Source organism: Mus musculus, chromosome 8 (assembly GCF_000001635.26).
Source record: "Mus musculus strain C57BL/6J chromosome 8, GRCm38.p6 C57BL/6J".
In the NCBI taxonomy this organism is placed as follows: Eukaryota; Metazoa; Chordata; class Mammalia; order Rodentia; family Muridae; genus Mus; species Mus musculus.
The window spans coordinates 31,821,931-31,846,774 of NC_000074.6; the positions used below are offsets into that span (position 1 = coordinate 31,821,931).

Sequence of the window (24,844 nt, forward strand, 5' to 3'; positions counted from 1 at the left end):
AGTGAGCAGCAATTCAGTGAGTAGCCTGGCATAAATCAAGGCAATTTCTAGACTGAGGAACAGCAAGGTGACACTTTTTATTGTTTGCAATAGACACATTAGGCTTGGGCATACAAAGTAAAAGCAGTTTATATCCAAAATCTATTAACATTCACAGTCGGTCCATTTTACTGCTTTTAACTGTCTCCTTTGCTATTTCGTTAGGAATGGATAGAAAAGAGTAATGAAGGAAATAAATTCTGCTTAGGATATTTTTTTCCTTCTGAGATTCCAATCCCTGCCCTCCTCCCCCATACCTGTGACTAGGAGTCTGGGTGACAGTCGTGGAGTGATGAGCTGTGGAAGTGTAGTGACTGGTGGAAAAGGAGGTCTCCACTTCTCTCTCCACAATATGCTCACTGGAGATGACGTTTTTAGATACATATTGCTGGATAAACAAAGAGACGGAATTGGAAAGTTCACATTAGATACATGGCATGAACAAATTCCTTTCTGAAGGTTTGCACAAGACAGGTCCTAAAATCTCAACTTCATTTCTGTCAGTTCCAACTGATAACAGGAATGTCCCAAACATTCTGCCCAGTATTATTTTTGTCTGCATTCCTTCAGGTCAAAAAAACTAACTGATATCTGAGGGTCAGAAACATACATGTAGTCTAATTTATTTCAAATTTCATGTCACTAGAAAAACGTTAACTGTGGTATTTTAAACTTTTTTTTTTAATTTCATAATGCCTATACTGACCCTACGGATATTGCTGAAGATTTTAACTTGCTCAGTGGTATTTCAAGGACTTAAAATATTTTCAAGGTCTGAACAAAGCCCAGATAAATACCCAGGGCTTTATCTTTAGTGAGTCAACTTTACTTTCATCAGCATAACACAGTAGCTATTTACTGCCTGCGAACAGTGAGATTCTGGGTTTTTTTAAAGCTCCCTTTAAGTTATTGCAGGTACCTTTTGCATTTCTGAGTGAAATAAGTTAAACCATGAGAAAAGGAATAGACAGAAATGAGTGGGGTAGGGTATTTAATGTCTGCTGAGATGTGGGCTCTAAAGAACCTGATCGTCATGGAAGGCTACAAACACACAGCTTGAATTTTGCAGGCTAGCTCTTTTTGTTTATGGAAATACTTTCCTTTCTGGATCTTCCTGGGGACAACTGCTGCCTTGCTATTGCGTTGGTACCCATTCTACCCTTGCCATCTGGAAGCACCTTGAACCCAGTGGGTGTAATGAAAATACTATTTACCAAATTATAAAGAACTCCCTAAGTGTGTTGGGCCAAGTGTTTTATCTTAGTGATGTAGGCATTATTTTTAGGCCAGATATAATTAAGAAATAACATTGAAAGGAGTTATTTGTGCCATCATTGCAATTCAAACAGTCATGGTCCTGTTGCTAGTATATGTTACATTGTATATGATAATATATCACATGACATATAATACATATGCATTGCATTATATATAATATGTATTAAATATTATAGTTATGTTGGCCATGAGTGCTTTTATTCACCTTGGAAAACATTCCAATGAACCTATTATTGGAAGGGAAGCAAAAGCTCCCTTTTAAGCCTTTGCCCCGTCATCCTCCCAGAAGTCCATGCTATGAGCCTTGGGAGTACAATAGTAACCACCAGCTCCCAACGTGAATCTAGGACCACTCTTCTCCACCCAAGAGCTTCTGTCACAGGACGGGAAATGGTATTACAAATTTCAAACTACGTCTATTAAGAAAACTACACATTCCAAGGGAAAGAATGGGGATCGTGCTGGAACATGAAGATCAACACTTCAGAACTATGAGCACTGGGAAGAGCGTTGGGCCTAATCTCTTAACATGAGAAAGAACTCAATGATGGTATGGACACGGTCTCAGGGAGTAGGCTATCTAGTCAAATTTAGAAGCTACGTGCATAGTGCAATCAAAACAAAATACGTGAATGATTGAGGGTGCATTTCACATGGAGGTCATAGCATCACATAGAAGGAGTCAGGGAATACTCAAGTATTACATTCTCTTCGCTTTGTTCCAAGTTTCTCGCCTTTTCATGTTCCAAATTCTTCATGGAAATCAGAATCAGAAAATCACATGCCCCTCAAAGGGACCCTAATAAAAACATTTTAAAGCCCTTTGCTTGGTTTGCTATGAGTCAGTGATATACTGGACTAGTTTTCATTCCCAAATGACTAAAAATAAATATTCCTTCCAATTCTGATTTTATTATTTATGACTTATGCCATTTTCTCCTCTTTCTAGGCATTCCTGCAGGACAAACTAAGCATCCTCCCAATGTCTTAAATGCCACAGTGTAAGGGACCGTGTGCTAATAACTGGATCCATTGTAAAACAGCCGTCACTGTTTTCTCCTGGCCAATCCTTGGGTTTGTGGAAGGCCACTATGCTAAGTGGCAGCAGGTAAGGAGCCGAAGATTAGAAAAACCAACTTCAGCGTGTCTGAACAGCAAACGCATGCTTGGTTTTCTCAGTGGGTCAGTCAACATACATTCACCAGTTGCACATTCTCTGGTGGTGGGTTTGGATGGTGAGGGCCATTCGCTATGTTCACCATGTTGTTTCGTTCTGACCGAAGGCTCTGCCGGAGCCGATCATGAAGCTTCTGCCGCTGTTTCCTGGATAGGAGAAAAGGAGGTGTTTGTTCCTCATCCTTTTGTTCATTCCCTACAGCCACATCTTTAGTCTATTAACACTGATGAACAACCTGAGGCTCTCACTCAGTGATGACCATGAGCGAATGGAAGTATGTGTGTGACATTGTCTCATAATAATTCTGTCTCAGAATTAGCAGTATCACACATCCCAAGAACGCAGGTTTCAATAGTTAGATGGAATTCTTATGGAAATGTAGTTAATTGTACTGAAGGAGAACAAAAAAGGAGAAAAGAACCCAAATGCATTAGTATTAGGCTAACCTCTCAACCATCTATGTCTAAATTGTACAGATAGCCATTGGTCTTACTATAGGATTAATGAGGCTGATTCCATTTATAAATTTTCCTATGGATTGCTTAAGAAGATTAATTTAGCTTTTCATTGGTATATCTCATATAGCTACTATGTGTGCATATCCCATACATCTCTGTGGAACTTTGGGTATAGTTTACCATTATATTTTGGCACAATTGTAACAAGACTCTATACTTTGCAACTTTACAAAAGAGAAAAAAAAAAAAGAAAAAAGAAAAAAAAGAAAAAAGGTAGCCGGGCAGTGGTGGCACACGCCTTTAATCCCAGCACTTGGGAGGCAGAGACAGGCGGACTTCTGAGTTCAAGGCCAGCCTGGTCTACAAAGTGAGTTCCAGGACAGCCAAGACTATACAGAGAAACCCTGTCTCGAAAAACCAAAAAAAAAAAAAAAAAAAAAGAAAAGAAAAGAAAAGAAAAAAGGTGATAAATATTCAAATTTGAATCTAATAAGACTTTTGATGCCAGTTCTGTGATTGTCTGTCTTTTTCACTCTCTCCTTGCAGCATTTATTCATTTATTTATTCATTTATTTATTTATTGAGATACCATGGAAACATAATTTATGCTGTAGATTTTGTGGCAAAATATTTGCATGTTACCTCTGTTTTCTAGTACAACATTTAGATCAAGACACTCCCAAGATTAGTTTTGACCTGAAAATATTATGTCATCAAACAAAACCCAAACAACACTCTATTAACTGAAAATTACATTTACACCTCAAGAAATCCTAAGTGTAGAATGGGACTCATTAGTCAGCTAATGTGTGTGCTAGCCTGGACACCTGTAGAAGGCCTAGCATGGTGACTATATAGCCTTAAGGTTTTCTTTTAAACTTTTTTTCCAAACAAATTTGACTTGCTTCTCCTTCCACAAAAATTCCTTTATATACTGCACATTTATAGAGCATTTATTTTGGAAACCTAATAGAATTAAGACATAATCATATTATCGCTCAAAAAACATCCCCCCACACCCTGTATTTTGTATATCACAAAGTGCTTCTTAAGATTCTGCTCCTCCAACCTCCAGTTACCCCTTTTGGCATGTACACTCTTAGTAGGAAGTGCTTGTGTGGAACGCTAATCCTATACAAGCCTTTATCCATTTACAAAGCCATAGTCACTGAGAAATTTGTCTAAGTTCACACAAACAGTCAAAGATTCACAAAGTGTATTACTCAGTCGGGAACTTAAGGATGTAAGCTCCTATGGTCCTCCCCCCACCTCTGAGTCTTGGGTATGGGATCACCCACTACAAAGCCCTGCCCGCCTAAGATGCTTCTACGTTGTGGGGGGGGAGAGACAGAGACGAGGGGGAGCTTTACTTGGTTTTGCAGTAGGCCACCACACACATGATGCCGACCACCAACAGGGCGATACAGATGCCAGTAATTGTCAGTACCCTCTTCTGGTAGAGCTCCTCCGCTTCTGGAAAGGGGTGAGAACAGATGTCACTGAAGTCATCTAATGTCACCAGGACTTACAACCAAACAGCTGGCATGCTTCATGACGTTACCCATGTCCACAAGACAGTCAATCCTTGACAACAAAACTTCACATTTACACTCACGTCTAAGGTACAATATGTTCTGGGCTATACTTTAAGCATAAATAACAAGCTAGCTAAGGCATTGAAAGTAAAAAATGCTATATTTTATGATTCCTCTAATTACCAGCTATTATACATATATGATATTACATGAGAAAAAAATCATAGACATTCATTACAAAAGAACTGATTAAAACTATATCGATGTTATTCTATTTATTAAATATCCTATAAAGAAATCTCTTGCAAAGACAACAGGAATCAATGTTGATTAAAAAAAAAAGACCTAATACTGGCTCCAAGGAGACCCTTCTTTCTTCCTTCCTCATTCTTCCTTCCTCCATTCACCACCCTCCACCCCAATCACCTTTCCACTTCCCTGAAGTTTTAAATCATCACTTCATATCCAGTGGTCTTTACAGAGAGGCATGTCTACATTTAATAAATTGAATTCAAAGGTAATTGCAAATATGAACTTGGCTTGTAGATAGTAAGTTAAGGCAACAGCCTTACCGTTTAGAGTCAATTTACTAGAAGAAACAGGGACACTGTGGTGGAACAGGGCGCCCTGCCAGAGAAAACCCAACATGGTGGGTAGGGCACACTTGGGCCACAGAAGGGAGTTGTTCTTTGGAGGAAAATGCTTATTACGCTATTATCAGAGAACCAATTTGTATTAAGCCCATCATTAACACAAATGATGTATCCTTTGGACTAGACTGCACAGTCCCACATCAGACAACTGGAATATTCTAAGAGAGTGAGTATGGTACTCTGAGCTCTGAACTACAGGTACCACTCTACTCCAGATGCAGTAAGTCTGTAATGTGTGGAAATTTTTCCAGTTAAAAATTAGTGTCTTTGGAGGATGGCTTGCTTGATTTTATATATAGGTGTTAACAGTCAGGCTGTTAACAAAATTTGCAGACTTACTGGAGATGCTGAGTGCTTAGCAGTTGAGCTTCTAATAATCTGATTTTACGTATTTGAAGATCTTCACATGTTTGCCTAGCACACACAGAAACTGGCTTGTTTGCCATTAAAACTAATAACCTGGGCAAGAACCGGAGAATACTGTACAAATGGAATATCCTTATCTGAGCATCAACAAGAAGGAGTATTTCCATCATCTGCTCAGCCTTGGAAGTTATACCATTCTCTTCCTTGAAAGGGGGCAGGGTCACAGGAAGTTTTCTTAAACATGAATAAGTGATTTTTAATTTCTATCAATTAGAGGATCTTATCATGAAAGAAAACATTTCCTACAAGCCGAGTCCATGGTAATCAAGTCCCGGTTAACAGGTCAAGAACACTGTCAAATCAAATTAATAGAGCACTTATCATTAAGAGAATAGAAGTCAGTGGGTAAAAGGCTACAACACTGAAAAGATTAAACAAAAACAAACAGAAAGGGTTGGAGGTGGAGAGGAAAAACAAACCAAGTGGATAGACAGACTGAAAGAATGACTGAGAGTGAGAAAGTCAGGTACAAAGGAAAAGGAAGGTTAAAAGTTAGGGAGGCACCTGGAGTTCCTGGCACAGCAGGCCTGATATTAAGGGAGAAAAGAATAAAGAAATGAAAACCAGGCAGAGGAGATGTTTGGGGTGAGGTTGGGGGAGGAAAAGGTGGGTACAAAGTGGGAAGGGGTGATCCATACAGCATAACTCCTAACCTGGGCTAGCCGTGACATGGAAGCCATGATTAGAAAAGCGAAGCAGTTGGTGCGTTGCGGTGCCACAGTATGCAGGAGACATACAGCTGGTGTCATGGAGTTGTTGTGTTTGTGTGTACACTGTACAAATCTAACAATGACATGAGTGGGGGGGAGGCGCTTATGTGTTAATTGCTTGTACCTATTGTACTCCTCCCCCGAGACAAAGGTAGGGGTTATGCGGTGTTATCTGTGAATGGATGATGCCATAGCTTTCCTCCCTGGCATCCTAAGTGGCATCTAGTGTGTATGCCTAAGCAGCACAACCGTATCTCAGTGCTCTTCCTTCCAAGGATTCCTTCACATAAGCACACATTAGTTATGAAATGGAGCATTAGCATTGTCATCAACAAATGGCAGGCCCTGCTGTCCCCTTTTGGCTAATGTACTTCTTCCTTTAAAATTAATGAGGCCTGGTGTATGTGTAGCTTGAAGGCAGAGTGCTTGTCTAGAACATATGAGATCCTGGCTCAGGTTTCACAAACAGATGAGGGGAAAAAGAAGGGGGATAGGAAAGCCCTTGGTTGCAGCTTTTCACTGACACCCCAATACCCTACTCTTTGAAAAGCCAGGAAATAAAAAGGGGTCATATAGAAGGACTAAAGTGAGCATTGGGGGTCATCATGGGTTGCCTCCCGCCACCCCCAAACTCTCAGGGATTCCTGTAACAACTGTTTTGGTCGTTGGTAACTAGGAAAGGACAGAGTTGGACATGTGGACCACTAGCATCTGGTGATCAGCCTATTCTCATTGCTTGTGAGCAAAACAACCATTTCAGGGACTAGAGAGCTCAGTAAAGGACAACACAGCTAGAAGGAGCCAGTTTAAGACAGGGAACTCAAAACACAGGATTCAATTCTGTGTTCCATTCAGTACTGGCTACACATTTCTCAGCTAAATGTCTTCTTGATATTTTTTTTTCAGAGTTTTGCTGCATCCACAATATGAATAAAGGAAAATAAAACCTTGGACAAAGAGCAAGCCTATTATTGCTCGTCTCATTTTTGTATTACTAATTTTTTGTTCTTGTATCACTGTATCCACAAGGCAAGAGCAAAGCTGAGCTAGTACTCAAAATCATCCCAAAGGTCTGGCCTGGCTCCTTAAGTGGAAATGCTCCAAGCCTGTCTGGTTTGGCTGGATGGACCATGGTGAGTCACATCAAACACATTTTCATTCTAATGTGTCCAGGAGAAAAGACAGAGCCATTCTTACTCTCTTATTTTTAAATGACCCTTAAGGTCAGGAGTTATTTCTGGATATAATAGATTGGCCTTATACTCTGTGAAGCCTTAGAGATGTGTGGATAACAGTGCACTGCCTTTATCAACTGTGAGAACAGCTAAGGGAGCACTTACGTAGCATAAGGATTTGACTCTACTATTCACTAATCAAAATAGTAAAGTCTAGAGTCAGACTACACAGCTCCGAGAGTGGGGGATTTCTGCTAGTGATAGAGGTAGTTCTGAGGGCTTGGCTCTTGGTTTCCCACAGGAAAGGGCAGTTCTGTGAGATTTCTGACAGAGGGATATTTCCTATGAGAAAAGAAGAACCCTTGACACCCTGGTGTGTGTTTGTGTGTGTGTGTGTGTGACATAAATTTGAGCACTTTTTCCTAATCTATCTGATAGTTTTCTTCTTAAATTTTTATTTTCTTAGAGTGATGGCAATTGAGCTTCTCTCTGTGTACCTATGAGAGCCACCTATGGGTTCCTGTGTCATCAATTATGCTTCTGAGCTGATGTGATGTCAGCCAAAGGGGACAGCAGCTGTTGCACACACTTGATGCATATCACCATGCCACCATGCACCAAACAATTTGTTAATCAGGACATGGTGTCGTTGAGCCAAGACTCTGTTCTAGTCTTTCACATGAAGAGCCTGGAGGCCAGGAAAGGTGGAAGTTTCCTGCTCCTTTGTCCATTTATTCTTTTGTTTGTTCGTTTTTTCTCTTCTCATTCTCTCTCTCTCTCTCTCTCTCTCTCTCTCTCTCTCTCTCTCTCTCTCTCTCTTTCTCTCTCTCTTTCCTTTTTCTTCTTTCTCTCTCTCTTCCTTCAGTTCTTGAAGGGTCTTTTTGGAATATGCCCATATTTCATCTACCTTTTGGAGCCTTGTTTGTTTGGATAGTTACTGTGTGAAGTTTTCTATATGATGACTTGTCTGGGTCATCTTAACCTTAGTGATGTAATCCATCATTAGTGGAATGCCCAAGCAAATCAACAACATCTGCTTTCTATTTCCTTGCTTCTAAACCAACAAAGTTGACTAGAGTCATACTTGAGCATCTTCAAGAAATCTGGGTGATTCAACTCTGTGCAGTGTTAGATGTAAAACTGCCACTAGGTTCTATCCTTTCCTTTCTCTCTCTCTCTTTCTCTCTTTCTTTTTTCTTTCTTTCTTTCTTTCTTTCTTTCTTTCTTTCTTTCTTTCTTTCTTTCTTTCTTTCTTTCTTTCTTTCTTTCTTTCTTTCCTTCCTTCCTTCCTTCCTTCCTTCCTTCCTTCCTTCCTTCCTTCCTCCTTCCTTCCTTCCTTCCTTCCTTCCTTCCTTCCTTCCTTCCTTCCTTCCTTCCTTCCTTCCTTCCTTCTCTCTCTCTCTCTCTCTCTTTTCTTTTTATGTGTATGTTCTTAAACCTTTTGGTCCTCCGGCCTCTCATTTGAGTTCTCCTGTAGCCTATGCACCACTCCGACTTACTCCAGCTCCTACATAACAGCATGGTCCAATCAATGAGTCACACAATGGAGGAGAGGAGGGACTATGACCAAGTTGCAGCAGGAGGGAGATTTTTAATCTCTAAGTGAAGGTAGGCTTAGAAATTTAAAACCTGCTGCACTCCATAACATTCTCATAAACTAGTCATAGATTGAAGGCAGAGAAACCCATGTTATAGCTGTATGATCCCTTCTAAAGAAAAAGGAAATTAGTTAGGAACTGAAAAGGAAGAAGAGGGAGGGCAAAAGAGTTCAGTTCAGAGGCTCTACATTCTGCAGGCTAAAAGGAACGATGATTGGTCCATACCCATAAATTCAATCCCAAGATGCTCTGCCAATGCAGAAAGTTGACAAGGGGTGGGGGAGAAAAAAGAAAGAAAGGAAAAAAGTTTCAGAAAAGAGCAATACACCGCACTCCAAAACAAATTACACACGACTATGACAGCTCCCTTTGCGTGCACATGGAACAGGACAGGCCGTAGGTGTTAGGGCAGCATGCTCAGGGATGCCCGAGCCCACCAGCGAGGTGTGGAAGCATCAGCCCAGGGGCTTTAGAAACCTTTGAAAGCTTCTACTGAGGGAGGTTAGGTGCTGAACCATCCTCGACTCCTCCTTTGAAAATAGACATGTTTTGTTTGTTTGTTTGTTTGATATATATTACCAGGAAAAGCATTTGCAATTAGGTGATTAGTTTTTAAATGAAGTTCAAAGGAGGCTTCTAGTTGTTGCTTTCTGCTTATTTGTTTAAACTAAAGGTGCCCAGTAGCTGAGTAGAAGCCAAGAAGCCAGTAATTCGGTTTGCAATTCTTATCCCATTGAATTTACTTTTCCTTGCTGGTGGGTAATTATACTTTAGTATTTTTCTTTTGTTAAAGTTGTACCTCCGTGACTTAACTTCCCACTACTTTCAATGCAAACATCGTCCTTTTCATTCACAGAAACCAACAAAAGCTTCTACCCAGAAAGATGAGAAAGAAAACATGAAAATTGGATAACTGGTGATTTGATTTGTTTCCTGTTATTTTTAATATAATTTTTGTGTTGTATTAGACAATTGAAACCTCAGGGGGTTTTTTGTTTGTTTGTTTTTTGTTTTTTTTTTAAGCTGCAAAAAATAAGATAAAATTAAGTACGTGGAGATACAGCTTCTGGGGTCTTTCACTTTAATTTGCTGCTTTTTCAAACTATTAGAGGCAGTTAGATCAGTTCTCCCAGTCCTGAGCTCCAGTGGGTACAGGTGCCAACAGAACCTCCACACCACTCAGGGAAGGGGAGTAGAGAGTGTGAGCCCATGCCCAGCGTTTTTGCAGCTCTCTACGAAGCCTTGCACAGGTTAAAATGGGGAAATGAGGGGCTGGGAGAGAGGCAAAGAAAGGAAGGATATTTTTCCTCTTTTTGCAACAAAACTGGACCATCGAGTTTTATCACGAGGAAGCATAGGCTTTCCCTCTCTAAGCACTAGGTAGAGAGGATTGGAGGGAGGGAGAGATCAGAGATGCATTTTGTTCTCTTAATGGATTGGGGAGATACGAAGGCAATCCACTAATATAATGAGACAGCTCTTAAGCTGGCTGTATGTGGTAGAGGTATGTGGCTTGTACAAAAACATGTCAGGGCATGGAGAAAGTAGCCCATAAAGAAAAAGAGTAGAAGGTTCATCCTGGTTCAGATCCTGCCTCTCCTGCTTACCTCTTTAGTGACTTTGGTCAGGTTTCTCTCTTACTGGAAAAATTCATATTCATGTTCATTGGTGGCCCTACGGAATGAACTACTGTGGCCAATAGCAGAGGACTCAGAATTCTGGGAAACAGACACATCTGGAGATGTATCGAGGGACAGTCAGTGCATTCAGGGTTAACTCAGAGTAATTTTATGCGGGACATTCTGAATGCTTCTAGGATCTATCAAAAGAACAGACTTGAAGATTTTTGTAGCCACTTCAAAGAAGGATGCTTCCCAGATAAAAAATATATCTTGAAGATGGGAGGCATGACCTATAAAGTCTTTTGATTTGGGTCAAATATAGTCCTACAAGTAACCTGAAATTTTCATGAATTAAGAACCTTAGGGTTAATTCAGTTGTACAAGATGTTCATAATAATACGATCTATTCAAATACAAATGAATTTCTCTTGCCTCTGTGCAATTTTTCAGGCTGGCTTTTTTTTTTTCATGTGCTTTTAAATATAAACTTTGGAGCATCAATGTGAAAAAAAAATTTAGTTTCTAAGGAAATCGATAATAAATTTCCTTACTCGTTTCTTTCACAAGGCTATGATCCAATTTTCTTTCTAGAGGCTTCTCTGTTTCTTGCCTTTTCCTCCTAGAAGTCACTAATAATTTAAGGGTTAAAATCAAAACATATCTATATAAAAAAAAATCCTTTCCAAAGAATTATTCCATGCCTATGTTAACACTTCTAATGATTTGCATTAGTTGCATAGAAAGCTTGGTTAAGTCTTCAATAAAATTAGTAGCATGCCCATGCATACATATTATTGCATTTACAGTTTTATAGGTAAGCCTGGGAGTCTAACTATAATTTCATTTCAAGGGAAGTCATTCATATCAGGCAGCTCCAATTTTGTATAATTCAATGGGAAATTGGTACTTAAAATGGGAATCTCTTTTGGCTGTGAGCCCTAACAAGGAAACAAGCAGAGGACACATGCATCAGTCATTCTAGACCCAGAGCAAGGCTGTTCTTATTTATGTTGCTATTGGTAGCTCCATCTCTTTCCCTTTCCATCTAACAAAAGAAGCAGAAGATGCAAACTTTACATTATGCAAAGAAACTCTTTCTATCTGCTCTACGTAATCTACTGCTGATGTGAGCTCATTTATGTAACACATGGTACTATTGAACTTCTGGCTAGCCACTACATTCTTTAAATTCAATTAATAATTCACAAACACAAAGGTTACTGTAAACAATTGGGTTTCCTTTTCTACATGTGATTTCCTGCCAGGACCATAGCAACATAAAAAATTAATTTAAATCCAAGAGTCTCCAGAAACTATTAAATATTGACTCGCTAATCCTTTGTGTGAGGATTTTATAATTACTTGACGAAAACCGATTAACCTGGAGGTTAATTTAAATTTTCAACTGCATTAGAGAGAAGTGCAATAAAAATAACTTTCTTTCATCAAATTTATATAGTCATTGCCATTATGGTTTCTGTTCAAATTTCACGGCATTCGGGATGTTATTTTTCACATTTGGGGATTGTTTATGCAAATAATCTCAAGGACATGCAGTTTTGATTTTCTGTTTCTCTGGGTTTTCTAAAGTGTTCTACTAATGCCAGTTCTAAAAGGGAATTTAGTGTTGTGGCTCTAATTTCAGACTTACCTTTAAAAATGTAGATGCTTTTTTTTCACACTTTGCATTGTTACTGAATTCTTTGAAATGTAATAGACTTTTGCCTTATTCCCCAATTTCCATGTGAAAAAAAACACACAACACACACACAACACACACGCATGCACATACAAATATCTCACACTCAGAATTTATGACGATTCTGTCATATGTGGAGTGTTCTTTATTCTAATGTTAGCAAGATACAGGCTTGATAAGTACATTATCTTAACAGGTTCTTAAAACATTTAGAAATCAATGAAATCGCTTATATGCTAATAACCTATAACTCAAAAGGCTAAGTTTGCTCCTTTTAAGAAAGTGGCTCAAGTTCTAAGTGTCCACTTTTAAAACAATCAATAATGCGAGCTATTCTATATTTAGTTCCTATGATCTGCCAGCTTCTCCAGGACAGACTTGCCCCATGTTACTTCGAGGTACTGGAGCTGTGAGTGTGTTTTCTCTTTTCTTTTACTAAGTCTACACATTGAGTGTGGGCTCTCTGCACACACACACACACACACACACACACACACACACACACACACACACACACACACACACACACAGAACCACAGGCTAGTGATCACAATATCACAACCCTATTAACTAGCAATTGGACTCTGATGGGTCAGATTTAAAGCTGACTAAAGTGGATGATATTTTCCTAGGAAATACTATATGTTAAATTTCAAGACAAATGGTTGTCATAAACCATGCCACTTTCTTTCATAATTTAAATCAGTATCTATAGGTTAGTCAATGTTCTATAGGGTATGATGATAGAAAAGATTAGATATATCTAATCTTAATAATGTAAGTTGTGTTTTAAACACATTGAAGTATATATTCTCTTTGGAATGTTATCTTCACCTGTAAATATGGGTTGGTAAGTTTTAAATCTTTGAGGCAGGAGTCTATCTTCTCCTTAAAATTGCCGTTATGCTCTCTAAGACAGTGTGTCTATAAAGAAACAATTAAAATTTCAAGTGACTTCTGGGGCAGATCCTGTAGATTTTCTTTCGGTATTCACTGTTAATTAAACATGGAGCAACAAAATGTATTTCCCTGCCTTCCTATTTTCTATCAAACATACAAACTGAGAACATCAGACACAGAGATTAGAAAATGAACTCTGGGCAAGATGATTCTGGAAAATGGTGTCGGATTGGAAACGCTTGCTCCTCCAGACATGTGGCATTAATAACAGAGCCATTACATACTGGCCTCATCATTGAGCTTCCTATCAGTCCCTGTTAAATCAAGTTAAACATGAATGCTAATTTCCTGCATGTCTTCCAAAAGTGTCACTGAATGCTTACTAAAGTATTTATTTAAGGAGTCCCAATTCTGGACTTCAGACACAGTGGCTATTTTTAAATAATGTCAAAGAAAATGGAAAATGGCTCAGAAGCAGATGAGGACATTTTTGGTGGTTACTCGTGGCAGAGTTAACTATGCTATTGTTCTGAGAAATATTTGTTTTTTTTAGTGCTTCCCATTATCTGGTGAGCCAACCTTCCTTTCAAAGTATAACTCACCTCTATCTATCTAACATCTTACATAGAATAACTTATCTCTCTTGAGTAAATTCTAAAACATGAGTTTCTATCTATATTATCACATGAGCTTGCTAAATCTATGCTATTTGAATACGAACACATAATTTAAAAAGTGCCTTTAATTCATTAAACAAAATTCTATTTTCCTACTTATTTCTACCTTCCATTCTATCTACTTAAAAATCATCTATAACTATGGACAGAAATTCATGTTGGATAAATGCTATTATTTAAATATTTGTTAATACAGTGAAATATAATATTTGAAATAATATATTTCAAAATTTAGCAATGCCAATTTGCCAGTTTTTAATGAGGGGAATTTATGCCTTACAGAATAATCTTTGATAACATAGTCTATGTATGTATATAAATATCATCTCACTAAAGACTATTATTCTGATAACATCTAGGAAATTTTAACATTTTTGAGTCAAGGTCTCACTATGTAGCTCTGGCTGGCATCTAATTCACAGAGCTTGACTTGCCTCTCCCTCTCAGTGTTGACATCTATGACTATTGGCAGAACCCTATTTGTCTTATGGATCGGAACCAAGGGCAAATCTCTCATCTTTTTGGACATCTACAAGACCAGTTTGTGTGAATATTTTTAATGTTTTAAGAATTTAAACTGCAGTGAGTGGTGTAATATATTTCTGACAATAGGATTGCCAAAAAAAAGAAAACAAAACAAAAAACAACAACAACAACAACAAAAAAACAAACAGCCCATCAGTTCAATCCGTCTATGACTGTCTTCAAGCTACAAGGAGGGGGTTTAGCTTTGATATCATTACCACAAACCTTAAAATATTTACTGTCTGAACCTTTCTAAGATAAGTACTAACTCACAATCTAAATGGTTAAGTAGGATATAAGCAAATGTGATCTCCTGAGGGTTTCAGAACAGAAACACTATCATCCCTGTTCATATGAGAGGGGCAAACATCTAGTTTAGTTACTAGGCAATTATCTACAATGTAGAGTAAAGATTTGAGGAATGATGTTTAAAACACTGTGATCTCACAGACATCTGCTTAACTTGTCAACTCTACACAAAACATTTACATATTTATTCTAGGTATATTCTAGATTTGAATTATTATATTTTGAAATGTTAGTTTTTCAGAAATAATAGTCTTTTTCTCCTAATATTACCTTTTGCAATAACATGAATATTAAGAAACACTGAGGGAATAGTGATTATTTGAACTCATTCTGAATTACATATTCCTCAAGAAACATAAATATAGGCCTGGATATTTCCTTTGCTGGGAAATATTTGCTTTTAATTTTCCTACCTAGTAGTGTTTTGTTTGTTTGTCTTTATGCCTACATGCGAACTTTGGTCAATGAAGAAAAACATCTGAACCCTTTTTGTGATGTTTATTTGTTATAAATAACACACTGAGCCGAAATGAACTTACCATCATTTCAAGTTACAGTCTGACAGCAGCCTTTTCAGGATGCTGACATTAGATACAGAAGATGCACTGTTCGGTGGAATGATTTTATTTTATCAATACAAGTGCGAGTTTGAAATGCCTTTATTATTATTTCACTCTTGGATGTTGACTATCAATTTGCATCACATTCTGCAGTACCAATTTCAGAGACAATCTGGAGCCTCACACACCTCTTAGTAACTCAGAGCCGACTAGTCACAAACAGAGAAGTAACACAGTGGCTTTGTTAATGGTCTCATGCGACAGGCAGAGGCAGTCAATATTAGACCTGGTAGAAGGCTCTAGCTCTAGGTGACTCTGAGGGGAGATGTAGCAACAAGAAAGCAGCACCGACTGAGCATGCTCCTATTCAGGCAGAGACAGAAAGGGAGTGGACGTACTGTAGAAGCTGGCCATTACGTAGTTTTGGCAACGATCACCAGTAAACTCATTTGGGCACCTGAGAGAAGAAACAAAAAACAATGGTAGAAAAAACAGAGAAAAAGAGAAGAGGTGAATATATGCTAGAGAGGAGCTCCTGTAGTGTCACTGACAGAACTTGGTGAGTTCACCCTCAGGAACCAACCCTGCATTCTAACCGTGGCTTTCGCACTCCGACATCTCCCCAGCACTTACAAATTTGGACAGATTCTACGTGACTGCTTTAAATCCAAAGTAGTCACAAAACAGAGGTGATAGATGTTTTATTCCTCTTGTCGAAGAGATTGGTAGAAAACGATTTCGGTTTGGTTCACTGCTATGATTCCCAGAATCACAGGCCAGCCTGACTGGCCTTTCTTCCAGCTTTTCACTGTGGGATCTAACTGAACGACACACAACTGAGACTCCAGTGAGTGGGTTTATGCCCTGAGTGGAAAAGCCATAATTAGAACAAAGGGTATCAGTTACAGCTGAGCCGTAAAAGCACCAAGTGGTTGCGATTGTTGCTGTAGTTTGGGGGAGAAAGCGGATTTCAGATTATTTGAACATACTTTCTTGGGTTTGGACTTTCATGGGCACATTCTCAGTACATCTTGCTCCAGTGAATCCAGGTTGGCACCTAGAGGGCAAAAATGTGGTAAGCAATCGAACGCTCAAGACACTGAACTTTCAGCTTGGTACTTTTTCCTCCCATGGGATATGGAGTCCTAAAAATGACCCGGTGCTGAACACACAAAAGGAAAGACAGGACACTGAGAAACCCAGTCCACCAAATGGCGGTTTATGAACTTTTTTTTTTTTTTTTTTTGCTGCTTTCTTCGCTCTTCAGAAGCTTAGTTATTGAACTTTAACTAGAGAGAGACTATGAACTGGATGGGGCGGCAAGGCAGGAAGGTGGGGGTGGGGCTCTCATCCCGCATCACCCTGATTGCTGGGCTCACTGAGTTAAAACACTGGAGTTGACATTAGCTTCTGTGGTTCTCCCTACTTCGCTAGCAAAAGGTCTTTTATCTATCTGACTGTTTATGCGCACTGAGATTTTTACTCGTTGTATAGGCACTGGGGTTTCTACTCATTTCATAGCTGTTTGCTAAACTGTAAGTTGAAGCGTTTAAAAACAAAATAAGGTGCTCTTATTCTCTCATGGTTAGTGACAAGGACATGACCATCTCTATTTCTTTTATCCCCCCACTAACACATTACAAATTCAGCCTTATTTTTAATATTGCTGAAGGAAACAGAGTAGAATTTCATTGGTGGAATTTCACTCATCCAACTACCTCTATTAAAAGAAAATTATATTTTTGGAATTAAAAGTTATTCTTGTACAGAAGTAGACAGTGACATGGACTTTTTACATTTATGGTTGACTATTTGAACTTATGTAAAAAGTTATATTTTATTTGTTCTTATCAATTTACTTGTAACTATGCAAGACTCTTGGTATAATTTTGTTCTTACAGTGGGGTCATGCTTAGACATAAAAGTCCTAAACTATTCATGCTGCTTTTTAATCTAGTATCTAAAACATTTTAGATTGGGGTTGATTTACCTAATACCATGTTCTAATAACTAGGTCCTGAAGAGTTTTACAAAGTAAATATACTTAGAGGTAAAAATTCATAATTGAATGTTCAACACCTATAGCCACATAGTTCATCACAGCTGGTATAAACTCACCCATCTAACATAATTTGCTCTACCAATATTTTATGACCTAGGGATATTTATATATGTCTTTTGTCTCTAGAGTAAATAGGACAGAACACTATCATTTTGGCATTAACTATATGAATAAATCTACTAGTTATACTACCTTAAAAGTGATTTCTTTAACTTTCTGGCCAAACTCAACAGGAAAAAAAAAAGGTATCAAGTAATGTGATACGTAAAATTCTTTTATTGCATAAAGGAATAAAAGTCCTAGCGGTTCCAGAACTCTTATCATGAGAATATTTGTACTGTATAGTTGTGATCGTTAAAAATAACATCAACAGGGCTGGAGAGATGGGTCAGCTATTAAGAGTGCACAGTGCTCTTGCACAGGACCCAATTTCAGTTCCTGGCAGCCACATCAGGAGGCTTAAGTGGCTGCAGTCCCAGCTCCAGAGAATCGGATGCCCTCTTCCAACCTCTACAGGCAACTGCAGTCATGGGCACATTTACCCTATCATACTTATACATAGTTATAAAAATAAATCTTTAAAAAAAGAACATATATACATTATATATACATTGATATATATAAAATAAATGTACCAAGATGGTTCAACTGATGTTTCTAAAGTCCTTGGACACTATGATTACTTTTGCTGATAATCCTTGGTTGGAGGAATTAGAGAAAGATCTACCTAGAACAATATACAAGAACTGACCTATAATAAGGTAAGGGTATTTCTATAAAGTCGTCATCCTACATGCTTCAATAAGAATGCCTAGATAGATATTTGAAAACAACAACAAAACTTCATGTAGCTTAGCTTACCAAATCCCTTCTGAAGAGAACATACTTTTATTTGTTCGTGAAATCGGGACCATAATCCCACAAGACATTTCTATGCTTCATTCCAGAATTACATATCCATTCACAGTGATCATCTCATTCTGTTTGCTTTGATAAAAATTAAAATTTCATATTGAGCACATCATAATTTATTTGTTTTCTATAATTAATATGGCACTATATGAATTCTCTTGTGTGTGTGTGAGAGAGAGACAGAGATAGAGAGAAGAAGAAACAGAGAGACAGAGAGACAGGCAGATCAGGGGATAGAGGGGAGAGCTGAGGTAAGACTTGCTCATATTGTTTATATTTAAAGGTTATGGCATGAATAAATAGCTAAGGAGTCAAGAGTTACTTGAGAGAAGGAAGGTATTTATTAGGAAATTATGATTTCGGCATTTTAAATGCCAGAGCTGTGATTAAAGGGCATATGCCAACTATAAAAATGGGGTTAAAAACACTCTCCTATCCATCATCTAATCACTATGAACCTCGTGAGTATCATCAGAGATTATCACTGTGGGATGTTGTGTTATCTGCTATGTAATCATACAAAATATTTGGATCCAATAACACTATAACATAATGATCTTTGTTCTAGTTACAGCTACTGTTAATGGGATGAAAATTCAGCTTTTCTTTCTTTGTACATCCCTCTCCCATTGGCTGCCTCCACCTCCTTCCTCTGCAAGGGACTCCTTCCCTGGTTCTTTCCTTGTGCCTTGTCCCATGCCTGGTCCAGACCTCTTTAACTGTGCTGTGTGTGGTGGGTGTGAATTGTAGTCATATAGTACCATTCTGTATCTCTCCTGCCTAACCCAGAGCCTGGATGATGTCTAATTCTATGTGCAATGTCTGATACTGAACTGAGTACCTAAAACTCCCACAAGTAAACGGACTTGTCAAAACAAGTTAATCTTAACATCTACTTTTTACCTTTAGAGTTTAAAATAAAATTCCCTGTGTGGATTTCAAAAAATAAATAAATAAATAAAAATCTAATAACAAGTACCAGTACCTGGGGATTTCCTCCGCCAAGTAGAAACCTTTAGCACTGTTTGTCATGGAAAAGAGAAAGGACTATGATCATTTATGAGAAAGCCGATGACCTAACAGCTAAATTTTGTTATTTAAACACCAGATTACCTAGGATCCAATAAAACAGAACTGTGTTCTAATCAAGACTTTTGTCTTACAGTAGTAACAAAAATACTAAAATTTCTCAAAGGTACACTAGCCTTAAAAATGACACTTATTATAACACTATGCGTTCTTAATTTTACATAGTGCCTTAGGAGATCATTTCATTTTTAAGTCTATGTTAAGATAAATTCTAAGGAATGCCCAGAGTTGCTTTAGCTTAGAGTCCAGTTATGATTAATGTAGCCTTGTCCTTCCATGTGAGGTCCAGAGCTTTACTGTGGTTATAAGGTGCATGAATGTTAGCAGTTAGTAATCCCTAACAATTTTCTATAATCTTTCCAACCAGGAGAAATAGCAATTATAAATCACTCATTAAATTAATAAACATAGTTGAATCCTTATGAAAAGCAGTTGAATAGTGATAATACTCCACAAATGATCCAGCACATTTACTAAGGATTCATTCATAGATGCATGTGTTTTGAGAATCAGTTTATGAACACTCTAGACATACTCAAAGATATTTACAAATTCCCAAGAAAGATCTGGTTCTATAGGGTTCTGGCCAATTTTATAAACTATTTATCAGTTACAGTCAACTTGTAAGCCATCTTTAGACATCTTCCTTCCTTTGTTTCCTGGTTTCATCTTTGTCCCTGGAGAACAGTGGAGGGAAGAAACCTGATGGCCAGTATTCTACTCATTAGTCATCACTCCGCAATGAAACATTTGGCCAGTTTTTAAAATACCCTGTCAGGAAGAATAACATGTCTTCTTCTTTAGTACTAACTGTGGCATCTCCTTTTACACTGTAAAACATGTGAACTTATCTATCTACTTGGTGTTGATATTTACAAACATAAAGTTATGAAAATGTCAACAAACCCATTCTGGGAAATAGTGACTTGTTCTGCTTGCTGTCAAAGCCTCCTGCTGTTTCTCTGGATTGCCCATGGATGCCGCACTCAGACTTCTGGGTTGCTTTGCTGTAGTATCACATTGCAAACACAGACATTGTTCACCCTGTAGCTGGCTTGGTATTCCAGCCAGAGCTCGCCTACTCACTGGCTGAGTATCTGCATTGTAGATTATTTTTCTTTTCCCAAATGTATTGTTACTATTAGTCTGCATTTTTCGAAGATGAATCTTATTCTGTTATCAGCCTTTAAGTGAAAATACTTGAGGCTTATATGTGTTTTTCTAATTTGTGTTTTAGTGTCCTTTACAGTGTCATCTGCAAAAGCCATTTGTTTCCTCAAGAGGATGCCCTTCTTAACATCATTAAAGAAAAATACTAAATAGAAAACATTCCAATAATGTTTCTTTCAGATTTAGCCTATACCTCCCATTACTGCTCAGCTGGCATATGCCTCCCCCTTCTTTTATTATGACCCTGGGACTAACTTCTAGTCCATGAGATAACAGAATACATATAGCGGCCTCATAGGTCTCATGAGTCAATACTGAGGTAAAGTACAAATCACACACTGGCTCTCACACGTGCTTCCTCACTAACAGTGAGTGTGGCATGTTTAGGAACACATCTCTCCTTGCCAGAGCCTTAGGCCTTACCAAACACTAAGCTTGTACTGTTTCCAGTGAAATGCTTACTCCGAGACTATAACACTCACCAGCGTTTATACAACTCGAGGCATCCTTAAGTCAAGGCAAAGGACCTCGCCATGTTACAGTGACACATGACATACTGGCTGCTCATCTGTGGTCTGTCAGTCTTCCCTTCGAAGGCTCTGAGGCACTATCTCATTCTTTCTGTGCTAACAGACCTGTTTGATGATGAGACATCTAAATGGGTTTCTTCTAAATTATTAAGTCGAAATATTTTGAAACTGCATTTTTATTTAACATAGACAGTCTGAAGGTGGTAGCTTCATACTTTCTGTCCCTCTACAAAACCTTCGTCTTTTATTCCTTAAGGACCTAGACATAATCTTAGGTCCTAATGTCTTCATAGTACTTGGTGCATCAATAATTGATTATTAAATCGATGGCTTGAAACATGGGTATTATGTTCACTGGCCCTTGTCTCCTGAAGGAAGAGGTCAGTGTGGTTTTGTTCATCCCTGGATGCTCAGCATGAACTCAGGCCTGCCTCGTGGGAACCTAATCAACACACATTGTTGCTAGCTGATGCAAGAGACGTGTATGTAGAGAGAGTTTAGCCAATGTTCTAATTCTAGACAGAACTGCACTTACATTGGTCCCTACAGGACTTTTTTTCAGACTATACTAGGAAGTCAAAATCTAAATACATTCACAAATACTAAGAGTGCTAGGATTCTCTGCACAGAAGAAAAAACTGAAGACGTGGGCGTCTGAAGAACTCAGTGTCTATATTCTTAAGAGTCCCATCAATTTCTCTCACAACTTCTGTTTCTGATAAATATGATGGCACCCAAGAACAGAGAAGTTCCCTATAAGAGAACACTCTCCTGCAAGTGGAATCAGCATGGCATTTACAATGTTCTAAAACTCCAATGGATTCTCATCATGCCTGTTTATGTCAAGTCATCTACTGATAAATAGTGTAGATATCACCACTGCTACCATCCTGACAGTATTTTGTGAAACTTTAGCCTTAAGCTAGTATGGCTGACTCTTTCTTTGTATCTTACTTAGCCCCTGGGTTTCCCTATCATGTGTAGCTAAGCATATTCTTGTGTTCATGGTTTTATCTTCCTGGTTCTCAAAGTTACTCTGGCTCCTTCTTAGCTTTCACACTACCCAAAGATTCCTGCTCAGCTTATAGAACATGTACCTAGATGCACTACTGAACAGAGGTTTTTGTTTTCTTTTGTTTCTATTTTTGTGTTGTTGTTGTTGTTGTTGTTGGTTTTTTGTTTGTTTGTTTTTTATGTTTGTTTCACTTCGTGCAGTGGAGGTGCTATTCTGGGGAGGCACATCACCATCTTCATCCTCATATCCAGATCCTAACTTTTAGTGTTTGTGTGTGTATTTATAAGAAGGCATAAGGATGGGTATACGCTACAAAACTAGGTAGAAGATCATGGGATCAAGAGGAGTAAGAAAGGGCAGGGGTCAGGGTAAGGGTAGATGTGTTATGAAAGAAGAAAGGTGCTACTCGGGTAGAAGACAGAATATGGGGAAGGAGGAGAGAGAAGGGACAGGAAGGAGAAGTGACAAAGGTAAATTGTTTAAAAATGCTATACTGAAACATTTTTTGGTATGTCAACAATAAAGGAAAGGGAAGAAGAGAAAAGATTTTTTTCCTGCCTGTTCAAAGGTAACCTAGTATACTGGAAGAACTCTGTACACAAGAGCTACATGCGTAAATGCTTCTCTACTTCTAGTCCTGTCTTTCCCTTTAAATTCTAATTGCCTTAGAAGTCAGCACTGTGCTATTTGGAACATATTTGCTCCCTTGCAGAGCTTAGTTGCTTAGCAATTTCATGTCTTCACACATGCTAAGCTTATATCTGCCTTGTGTTATTATCAATGTTTTAAAAGGACCTATCATAGAGTTCTACAGGCAATTATTAACATTTCATTTACCAAATTTAAGTTACAGTAACATATTACTGTGACTTGATATCCAAGAGTTTTATTTGTATAATGATGAATCTCTTAACAATATATAATAGAGCATGACCTACACAAATATGTAGACACTAATTATATAAAATCACTGGAAGTCCAGGATGAAGGAAACTATCTTTTACGTGTAGATTGATTTCTGATTTTTAATTTTGATTTGTTTTTTTTTTTAAATAAGGTAGCTAGCTAGTGATCAAAAATATTAATAGGGTGATCAGGGACATAACTAATCGATCACATAAAAATTACAAAGTTAGCAGGTGGCTTCATAAAAGCCACATAAACTTTTAAGTTAAAGAAAAAATTAGGGATTAAATATAACACCACCATATTTTTCCAATGTTTACAGAGAAATAGTACCATTTACTTTTTATTATTAGAGGAGAAAAAAAGGTATTACTGGAGTTAAAAGTACTTTAGCAGAGATGAACTCATTTAATTTTTCTGATTCCCTGGGGAAATTTTTGGAAAACATAGTAACTCTATGTTATAAATGAAGACAGTGTCTAGAGGGTTGAAAATTGGAAAGACACAGGACTGCTTACCAAAATTGGTGGTTAAAACCCAAATCCCTCACTGTAAGCCTGTATCTGTCCACTGGGTAATATATCACATTTATAAGCATTGTCTGTTGGAAAAAATAAATTTTAGGTTAAAACACTTCCCATTCACGTCTTCCAAGTTCTCTACTGAACTGCTCACATTGGGAAGTGAAGAAAGAATCTGGACAATTTCATATTCAAATGATCTTGTTGCTTTGCACCATGTGATGACAGAGCATCAGAGTACAGGAAGTGGACCCGCTCCTCTCTCCTCTCTGCATATTCTGTTATAGTCACTAATTCTTTTTCTGGGATACATCTTAAATTACTGTAGAGAGAAGATTAATGTAAAGGATGAGAACCAAGGCTCAAATCCTCACTTGGTCCCCATGGGCAAATCCATGTAACCATCAAAGGCCTCCTATGAGAACTAGTTAACTGCATTATGGCTAATGCATTTGGAACACCTTGTTCTAAGCAAAGGGACAAAAGAGATTTGCTGTAAAATCCAATTCAACTCCCAAGAAGACATCAGTGGATTAGTTGACCAGAGAGACTCCTTGGAAACTTCCACGCTTGTGGTGTCTGAGTCATGTCCTTGGTCAAGGATAAAGTTGACTTTGAATTCTATGGCTCATGCTTCAGCAATGTTTTTGCTGTAGGCAGATGGGACATATGGAAACTATGAACTGGCTTCATAGGCAGGATCTTGATGAGCCAATGAAATGTTTTTATGCTTTCTGTTTCTATTCAAGTGCTTTAGTGAACAATAAATTATCATAGGACATGCCACGTCATGTGACTTTGTTTAAATTCTGTTATTACTATTACTATTATTATTATATTTTCTTTTTGGTTTTTTAAAACAGGGTGTCTCTGTACAGGTCTGGCTGTTCTAGATCTCACTCTGTAGAGGCTGACCTTGAACTCAGAGACCCAATTGCCTCTGCTTCCCAAGTTCTGGGATTAAAGGCAAGTGTTACTACTGCCCGGCTGAATTATTATCATTTTTATTGTTATAGATGTTATTAATATAAGACAGTTTCTTTACAAGGTTTGACCTATTTTGTACACATGCTAAATGTAAGTATTCAAATTCTTCATTGAAGGCACCGAATTATTTTGATGCATCAATCAAGTTACATTCTAAAAATGGGGGGAGACCTAAAATCAGCAATGTCAAAGATTTTCTTTTTAAAAATCTTTAAAAGATATTCTTGTTATGACAAAAGGGATGGAAGGAAAGAAATAAAAAAAGAAAAGAAAATGTAATTTTCTACAAACCAGGAGACAAGCCTGATTCA

General features: G+C 38.0%; 1 protein-coding gene across 43 annotated transcripts in view; it reads right to left on the minus strand.

Moving 5' to 3' along the window:
- Window positions 1-24,844, minus strand: part of Nrg1 (neuregulin 1) — a 1,084,158-nt gene that overhangs the window by 14,479 nt on the left and 1,044,835 nt on the right. For 11 of the 43 annotated variants that reach the window (XM_030243391.1, XM_006509065.4, XM_006509061.4 and 8 more), the window contains 6 exons: window positions 15,740-15,798; window positions 11,223-11,300; window positions 9,275-9,298; window positions 4,323-4,425; window positions 2,514-2,640; window positions 297-427 (listed from right to left, as the gene is read on the minus strand). In XM_030243391.1, coding sequence (XP_030099251.1) covers window positions 297-427; window positions 2,514-2,640; window positions 4,323-4,425; window positions 9,275-9,298; window positions 11,223-11,300; window positions 15,740-15,798 — 522 coding nt within the window. Of the gene's footprint in view, window positions 1-296; window positions 428-2,513; window positions 2,641-4,322; window positions 4,426-9,274; window positions 9,299-11,222; window positions 11,301-12,482; window positions 15,799-16,330; window positions 16,399-24,844 lie in introns of those variants that run through there. The other 32 variants (XM_006509067.4, XM_030243392.1, XM_006509066.4 and 29 more) reach the window with 11 other exon arrangements.